This window comes from Monopterus albus, unplaced genomic scaffold (genome assembly GCF_001952655.1).
Source record: "Monopterus albus unplaced genomic scaffold, M_albus_1.0 scaffold488.1, whole genome shotgun sequence".
NCBI classification, from domain to species: Eukaryota; Metazoa; Chordata; class Actinopteri; order Synbranchiformes; family Synbranchidae; genus Monopterus; species Monopterus albus.
This window is the reverse complement of record NW_018128368.1, coordinates 172,452-181,227: the sequence shown is the minus strand read 5'-3', so window position 1 is coordinate 181,227 and position 8,776 is coordinate 172,452. Positions and strand designations below refer to the sequence as shown.

At 37.9% G+C, this 8,776-nt stretch overlaps 1 protein-coding gene across 1 annotated transcript in view; it reads right to left on the bottom strand.

Annotated features, from left to right (window-relative positions):
• Positions 1 to 5,273, bottom strand: part of mfsd11 (major facilitator superfamily domain containing 11) — an 8,614-nt gene extending 3,341 nt beyond the window's left edge. Inside the window, exons 1-8 of the mRNA XM_020587922.1 lie at positions 4,916 to 5,273; positions 4,143 to 4,295; positions 3,988 to 4,043; positions 2,546 to 2,653; positions 2,378 to 2,457; positions 2,177 to 2,273; positions 1,446 to 1,504; positions 1,127 to 1,274 (exon numbers count right to left, since the gene is read on the bottom strand). Of these exons, the coding sequence (XP_020443578.1) occupies positions 1,127 to 1,274; positions 1,446 to 1,504; positions 2,177 to 2,273; positions 2,378 to 2,457; positions 2,546 to 2,653; positions 3,988 to 4,043; positions 4,143 to 4,238 (644 nt within the window). The 5' untranslated portion in view covers positions 4,239 to 4,295; positions 4,916 to 5,273. The remainder of the gene's footprint in view (positions 1 to 1,126; positions 1,275 to 1,445; positions 1,505 to 2,176; positions 2,274 to 2,377; positions 2,458 to 2,545; positions 2,654 to 3,987; positions 4,044 to 4,142; positions 4,296 to 4,915) is intronic.
• Positions 5,274 to 8,776: the final 3,503 nt, after the last annotated feature.

Here is an 8,776-nt window from a genome sequence, read left to right as displayed (position 1 = left end):
GCAAGCTCATAATTTTCCTTGGACATTTTCACCTATAATCTCATCCCTAAACTGGATGTGGTTGCTGTAGCAACTTTTTCACAGAGGCTTCAAAGAGGAATGTAAGAAAGACAACAAAGGAGAGCATTTACAGTCAAAGGTCACCTGTCCTGTACTCCTCCACCAAACTCCTCCTCCAGAAGGGATGCCCAAGGCTCCTAGCTCCTGTCCGTCCCTTAAAGAAGTATTTTCCAAAAGACTCCCAGGGTACTTTCAATAGTGTTTTTTGTGATTTTTTTTTATGTCTTGTTTAATAAACGTTAGGTTATTTTATGCCGACGGTGTGAATAAGGGAGTATTCTAGAAAAGATGCTCAAACATAGTAAATCTGACCCCCTCGCAGTACATTTTATTCAGTATGAACCTCCGGTTGTGGAAAATGAACTCAATCACAGGCTGTAGTAAAGGTGGTGATCATGTGCAGAGCAGCAGCTCATGCAAAGTGCTCTGTTCTTTAGGTCACTAAGTGTTTGTACTCAAATCTTGCATTGTATTACATTTCCTCCCTCTTCATCAGTCACTGACTTCCCACCTTTTTTCTTTACATTACCACTCAGTATTTCCAGAACTGACCCTTAAAAACTGCCTTAATTAGCTGTGGCAAATGAGGATTTTTGGGTTTAATTTAATGTAAGAAACTCAGTGCTTGAGCTTCAATGAAGACTAGTTTGCATGCGCTCTCACTTTCTTTTAAAAGTCATTATGAGCTGAACAGTGGGTACATCACAGTTCCCTTAATTTCATATGTGTTTCCTTCACTTGCATCTTTTCCTTGTGCCTTAGTCTCACCCACATAAGATGCAGGGTAAAAATGCGAGGACAAAGGACTCAAGGAAACACATTTTTAGAGCCATGAGTCATCCTTTCCTCCAGTCCCTCTTCTGGACATTTCAGTGACACTGACACCTGTGAACGGTTATATGGCAAGCAGGTCATAATTCTGTTGCCCATTGAAAGCTTTGCAAAGACAACTCATCTTTTTCTTCAGAACATCTGAATTAGTTTTGTAACTTTCCAGAACTGACATATTGTGACAAATATTGACAGAACTTATGGAAGGACTCATGGAAATCCTGATAACACTCACGTAGCTATAGAGGAGTCCTCTATGAGTTCTCCCTCAGAAAGGTCAGAAGGAGCAGACTCAGGATCAGGCTTCCGGATCAGGAAGAAGAGGAAGCAACCGACCAGGCTGATCACCGTTAGTGAGATGAACACCGTCTGGCGGTCTTTGTCTGAGACAAACAACATGAATCACATCCTTAAAATGAAACTTCTTGCAAGAAGTCAGCATGGGAACTAGTAACGTATTAATAGCAACAATCACACACACACACACACACACACACACACACACACAGTACATATGAGGCAGAGATTTTTATAAAACCCAGCATGTTTCTTACCTGTTATGTGATCGTGTCCATGCCAGGCACAGTATATGTATAAGTTTCCAAAGAATAAGCTGCAGAGACATGAAGGATGTTGAACTAATTTGGCATTCAAACCTAAAGAAGTACTCATAAAAGCATGGGTGGACTATGACAGAATCAGAGGACCCCTGGACCAGAGCCAGAGGCAAAGAGACAAAAATGACTACAAGGATACACAAGACAACAGACACACAAACAAACAAAAAAAAACTAAAAAGAGATTTAAAACTATCTCAAATAACCTCAAAAGTCAACTATATCGTAATACAAGACAACTAAAAAAGTCACAAAATTAGTCAACTAGGCTCAAAACCACTACAAAGCTAAAAATACAAAGAAATACAAAAGTAGAAATAGACAAAATTATTTAAAAAAAAGAGACAAAATCACCACAAAAAACATGTACTACAAATTACACAGTTGCTCAGTCCATGGGTTTTTCTCTTTTATAATCTTGGTAACACTTTATTTTAGAGGCTCTATATTTTCCAGCTACTTTCCTCATAATACTATTACCTGGTTATTAGAAATAATTTAATAGGATAATAATTCTATCTGGTACAAATTATGATCTGGTACAAAAACCGCTGAGTTTGTGAATTTTTTTAAGGTGGACTATGTTTTATTTCTTAATCTTCATGTCAGGTTGAAACACAAAACTAAGGAATTTCCAGGTCAGGTACACGCTGGCACAAAAGGTTTACCTGAACTGCAGCAGTGCCCAAAATATGCCACTGTTTCTTCCAATGGTGCCGTCAGTGGAGTTAATCGTAAGCACGTTTCCCTGAGCCGTCCAGAGCACTAGTGTAAAGTAATGAAAAGATCAATACACATACTTGCAAAAAAGGCCTATTTCCCCACACAAAACTATTTGCCAGATAATGTCTTTTGTTTGTTTTTTTTACCTGCTGCTGCTATTCCAACCAACACAGATGCTGTATAGAAGCTCCAAGTGTACGGGTAAATAAACATGGCGATATAGCCACTGTAGAAAACAGTATAAAGATGCATCAGAGGTCTGATTTAGCAAGAAAAGGTTCATGCTGGGCTGATGATAGTGAGTGTAGGCTCACCTGTACAGAAGCCCACTAAAGAACATTGATAGCTGCGGCCCAATGACAGCCACCACCGAAGGAGCAATCAGGTTGGACGCAGAGAAAACACCATAGATGATGGCCATGCTACAAGTAAAGGACAACAAGACTGTTAATGTCTATTGCCATTCCAGTCTGACCAACCAAAAAATACAAACATGACAGTGCTAGAAAGAGCTTAAGTACACGAGGATTAATGGCAGCTGGTCAACAATATCCAACACCACAAACGCCAGTGGTGGAAAGTAACTGAGTACATTTACTCAAGTACTGAACTTGGGTACAAATTTGAAACTTGTGCATTATTATTCTTTTCATGTCACTTTCTGCTTCTACTGTCCTACATTTCAGATGGAAATAAATGTTTTACTCTACTACAATTGTTAGGTTTTTATATAAAAGTGTATGAAGAGATAATAAAATACGCTTAGTTCAATTGTACATTTTTTCCAATGGACAGAATATTACCTGGAAACTATTTTACAAATGACTCATCTTTAATGCAAAAATGCCAAATATTTCATTGCTCCAGCTTCTCAAATATGAGGATTGACTTTTTCCTTATATTATTTGTTAGTGTAATTTGTTTTTAATAATTTTGAGTCAAATTATTGGCCAGACAGAAAAGTAAAAAGGTGTCCCTCTGGGTCACTGTCACAGCATTCCTCACAAATGTCTGAATTCTTACTAAAGCAAACAACCAGCCATTTAATCAAAACATTTAGCAGCAGATTAATTCTCTATGAAAGTAATCATTAGTTGCAGTCCTGTTCAAAATGATCTCAACCAACTACAACAGAAAATTCATACTTTTATGTTGACAATTCAAAAATGACAATCTAATGACATGATGTATACTTGCATGACAGCCACATAGGTCATTTACTTTATCTGCAATAAAGACTTTTAACTGGTAACACAGTATTTTTAGAGTGTGATATTTTGTAATAGTCATCAACACATTTTCCAGCACTGACAATGACATGTCAAAGTTTAAGTACATTTACACCAGAGAAGAATAAAGGAGATAAACCCAGTGGAAGCACAAATGGATTCAGATCATCCACCTTTGTAAATGGTGAGTGAGAAACCTGAGTAGGATATGAGACAGATACTGCTGCATTATAGCATTTTGGCTGTTCTGTGCTTTCAGAGCTTTCTCTTGCTTACATGACAGGTAAGTCTGATTTACTGATGTACACTGAACACAAAGTAAACTTTGCTCCAGGAAATGGTTTAACTAAGATTTAAATATTCTTTAGGGATTTATGAATGGGACAGGTTTGATAACAGAAGGTGGCACCAGGGAAAGTCTGTGGTCTATAAATCTGTACAGATATTGTGTACTGGAGCGTCATATAAAACTCAAAATGTAAAACATAATGCAAGTGTATGTTGCTGTTAGGATACCAACAGTTTACCTCGTGTATCCACTCCCACTGAACTCAGTGCTGTTGAAGCTCTTGATAACAGTTTGCTGTAAAATGTAGAAAAATGATGGTTAAGAATTAGAAGTCTGAATTATCTTTATATTGCATGTAGTCATTGTGGATATGCATTAGTCAGTCCACCCTACCTCTATATTGCCACATGTTTGAAAAGCAGTGAACATGAACATAAAGCCAAAGCCTAGGACAATGATGTTTAAAAGCCTCTTCCTCTCTGGACTCATTCTGGAGGTTATTTTCAAGGGTGAACACAAAAATATCTATTGGCTTGCACAGCACATCTGAAAATAGAAAGACAAGAAGAAGTACAAATCAGAAAAGTGTGTAATATTCAAGAAGCTTTAATGCACTCACTGCAAAACTCCTTAATGAAAGAATACAGCACTGTCTTTTAACCAGACTCCTTTCAAAAATCTGTTTTATTACATACACAAATGCGTTTAAAAGACTGTGACAAGTTAGAAATGCTTCCCGTGTTTAATGGCACACACTGACTATTTCGGCATACAACTTTCTTTCAGTAAATATTTAGAATTGGTGTCCACCCATCTCGTTGTGTTTTGGTGGACGATTAGCCTACGAAAGATCAAACTCAAACTTATAGGCCTATGTACTTTAAATAAGTGTTTTTGGTGAATGTATTACGTGCCGAATTATAAACTGGGTCGTTTGGGTTGTTATAGGACAGAAATGTGTGCATAACAGATATTATACCTTACTATAGGAAAAGAAGCATTTAATTATCACATTTTGTTAAGGGGGCTTGTTTGTTAGTCGATTCAATAAATGAAAAGGAATCAAGATAATGGCTGATCGAGAGAGATCATTAGTCTTTTCGTTTCGTGAATGTAATGTCAAACCTGTGAAAATAACTCTAAGGTTAACACAGGAAACAACTTACCAATAGTGCAGTTTAGCTAACCGTGTGGCTGCTCCTCTTTGTGCGGACTCAATGTGTTTTTAGTAACATAGCCCTTTGAATACGACCCGATATCTTCAGCCACGGATTCTTCGCGGGTCCCCTACACTAACTTTAATATTAACTACGTTTCCGTCGTATAAAATAGATTCGCCGAAACCCTTCACAGCACCCGTGAATAGACATGCACGAAATTAAAAAAAGGCTGTCACGTGAATGAATCAGCTGACTGCAGTGCCGTCACGAGCTAGCTAGCTTAGCTTTTAGCATACCATCTTAGATTTACAAATGATCAGTGTAGAGGAAATTCATTGGCGACAGAACAGCTTAAACCGATCCAGTTAGTTTGTTTATTACAGTTAGTTGAATGATTACTTTGCGGGAAATGCTGAGATTTTAAAGTGTGTTTTTTGTTTTAATATTTTTTATTGTTTAGTATTGAGGACTTCAATCGTGTTTGATTCAGCTCATGACAGTGAGAATACAAAACGCAATTACTAATACTTATCTCTCGGCTGTCCCCATTAGGGGTCGCCACAGCGAATCCAAGTCGCATATGTGAATTCCACAGACTTCCACGTGGAATAAAAAAGATTTAATCAGAATATGCTTCATTAGCCAGGTGTGTCGGACACATGATGAATTTGACTCTGGTACATCGGTTCTCAGTGTACATGTAGTGATGGCCGATGACGCTTCTACAGTATTCACACAAATGCTTCATTACCCGAGGCTTCAATGACACAGTGCTCGAGTAGGACATCTAGTTGTCAAGAAATTGAAATGCAGTCAAGACGTGTCGCTTATTGGTTCATGGATTGTTTGGGATTTGATTCGCCACGCACATTCCTGTTCGACTGCACTACATGATGGTATGATTTCAAGTTGACACAAAAAAAAAAATTAAAATAAACATGCACACATGTTGAAGACCATGTTTCTTATGTGGCACGTCTGAGTGTAACCCTATATGCTCCTCACTTATATTTTGTGTTATGAAAACATTTAAATGTTGCTGCTACATTCATGAGATGTGGTCTACAAATTCAGACAGATGTCATTTTCACATTGGACTGGTGCAAATACAGATTATAGTATGGATTTCGGCAAAGCTTGTTTTGGGGTTCATTGGTAAAGAGGTTCATTGGTATGTGGGTAAAGAGGGTGTGCTTGTGTAAATGTTTATGAGTTTTTATTCAGAAATAACAGTATATCCACAGTTTTCAGACACAAGTGGTTTCTCCTTTTACAGACTTTCCAGAATCAGAATAATAAAAAAAAATCAGTATAGTCATAACACTTTATTGATCTTGGTGGAAAATTCACTTGTTAACCTAGAGTAATTCCAGTCAGAAGCATTTCAGTTAAGTTAAAACTAGCTTCCCCACAAGCTGCAACATTAAAGTGATGAACACAATGGATGCATCAATAACTAGAGAAATGCACTTTCTGAAGAAAATGCGTATGGATGCTGAGTGCTGAAAGATCGCCCTGAAAATACTGAACATACAGTGGGTACGGGAAGTATTCAGACCCCCTTAAATTTTTCACTCTTTGTTATATTGCAGCCCTATGCTAAAATCATTTAAGTTCATTTTTTTCCTCATTAATGTACACACAGCACCCCATATTGACAGAAAAACACAGAATTTTTGACATTTTTGCAGATTTATTAAAAAAGAAAAACTGAAATATCACATGGTCATAAGTATTCAGACCCTTTGCTGTGACACTCATATATTTAACTTAGGTGCTGTCCATTTCTTCTGATCATCCCTGAGATGGTTCTACACCTTCATTTGAGTCCAGCTGTGTTTGATTATACTGATTGGACGTGATTAGGAAAGCCACACACCTGTCTATATAAGACCCTTCAGCTCACAGTGCATGTCAGAGCAAATGAGAATCATGAGGTCAAAGGAACTGCCTGAAGAGCTCAGAGCCAGAATTGTGGCAAGGCACAGATCTGGCCAAGGTTCCAAAAAAATTTCTGCTGCACTTCCTGTTCCTAAGAGCACAGTGGCCTCCATAATCCTTCAATGGAAGACGTTTGGGACGACCAGAACCCTTCCTAGAGCTGGCCGTCCGGCCAAACTGAGCTATCGGGGGAGAAGAGCCTTGGTGAGAGAGGTACAGAAGAACCCAAAGATGACTGTGGCTGAGCTCCAGAGATGCAGTCGGGAGATGGGAGAAAGTTGTAGAAAGTCAACCATCACTGCAGCCCTCCACCAGTCGGGGCTTTATGGCAGAGTGGCCCGACGGAAGCCTCTCCTCAGTGCAAGACACATGAAAGCCTGCATGGAGTTTGCTAAAAAACACCTGAAGGGGACTCCAAGATGGTGAGACCAAGATAGAACTTTTTGGCCTTAATTCTAAGCGGTATGTGTGGAGAAAACCAGGCACTGCTCATCACCTGTCCAATACAGTCCCAACAGTGAAGCATGGTGGTGGCAGCATCATGCTATGGGGGTGTTTTTCAGCTGCAGGGACAGGACGACTGGTTGCAATCGAGGGAAGGATGAATGCAGCCAAGGGGGGGGCTTCCTAAATTCCACTGTCATCTCCACTGTTTTGAGTGTGTTCCACTCTAGGTTGTTGCGGCTACACCACAGGACCAGCTGCTCAAGCCTACAGACATGGGCAGCTGTCTCGGATGACATCAGTGACCATTGTATCATCAGCAAATAATAATAGTCACTCTGTTAATTGATATCAATATTGATCAGGAAAGTTACACATGTGGATGGCAAAGTAAGAATTTCATTGTACAAATAAACATGTTTCCTAATTGTGCATATGACAAACACTTTGACTTTCTGTTAATATATGACGAATGGTACTGTATGTTAGTACCTTGTTTATTAATATTTTCATATAAATGCTCTTATAGGCCAAGTAGTAGTTTCCATATCATGTGATCCAGTGGTTCAAATTTTACTTCAAAAGATACGTTTCTTGCAGTGTTCCAAAAGGTTATTTAAAATAATGAAAATGAAATGAAATGAAAGAAATGTTGCAAAAAAGGTGAGGATGTGATTACAGGACTATCATGTGTTTTTTTAAACAGGTTCCGGACTTAGCTAGATAATTTAATATATGCTAATAAGTATACTGTTTTATAAAGTTATGTACATTCATTTTGCGTTATTAAAAACAATACCCTTTCTGATCCACACTCCAGTACAGCAGGTGGCGGTGTTGCACCCAAAAAGGCTGTTTGCCCATCGCCATTAAACATTAAGCATTAAACATTTTTTAAATGATGGAGTAGCAGTTTATACTAGATACTGCTGGCAGTTTTAATAGCATTACAGTGGGTTGAAGAGGAGAGACCTCTGAGAGCAGTGATCTGTTCTGATTCAAGTGTGCTATTAACAAGCTTGAAATATAACCATTCAGAGAGCCGACCTGATGTTTTACTAGAGATTTGTTGTACTTTATATAGAATTCAAATGATGGATTTAATTGTGTCATTTGTGCAGATTCCAGCTCATATTGGAGTCACGGGAAATAAAGTAGCTTGCGAATTGACAAAAGAAACTATGAAACATAGAAATATTGGTATTAAAATAAATTATAGTAAAGCAGACTATTAACAAGTTACAAAAGAAAAATGTTTAAGAAAAATGAAATTGATAGAATTTAAGCTTTTCTATTAAATATTGATGTAAATGATTATAAATGTCTTAAATAGTTTATTTTTAGATTTAGAGAATAGTAAAGATTCCTGAGCTACACTCCTATCCAGTTAGTGGCGGTAATTCATTATTTTGTTGTTTGCCATCCGCCATAAAATCCCAAGAAGAAGATTTTTTTTTTTTTTGAATGAGAAGAAAAAATTTT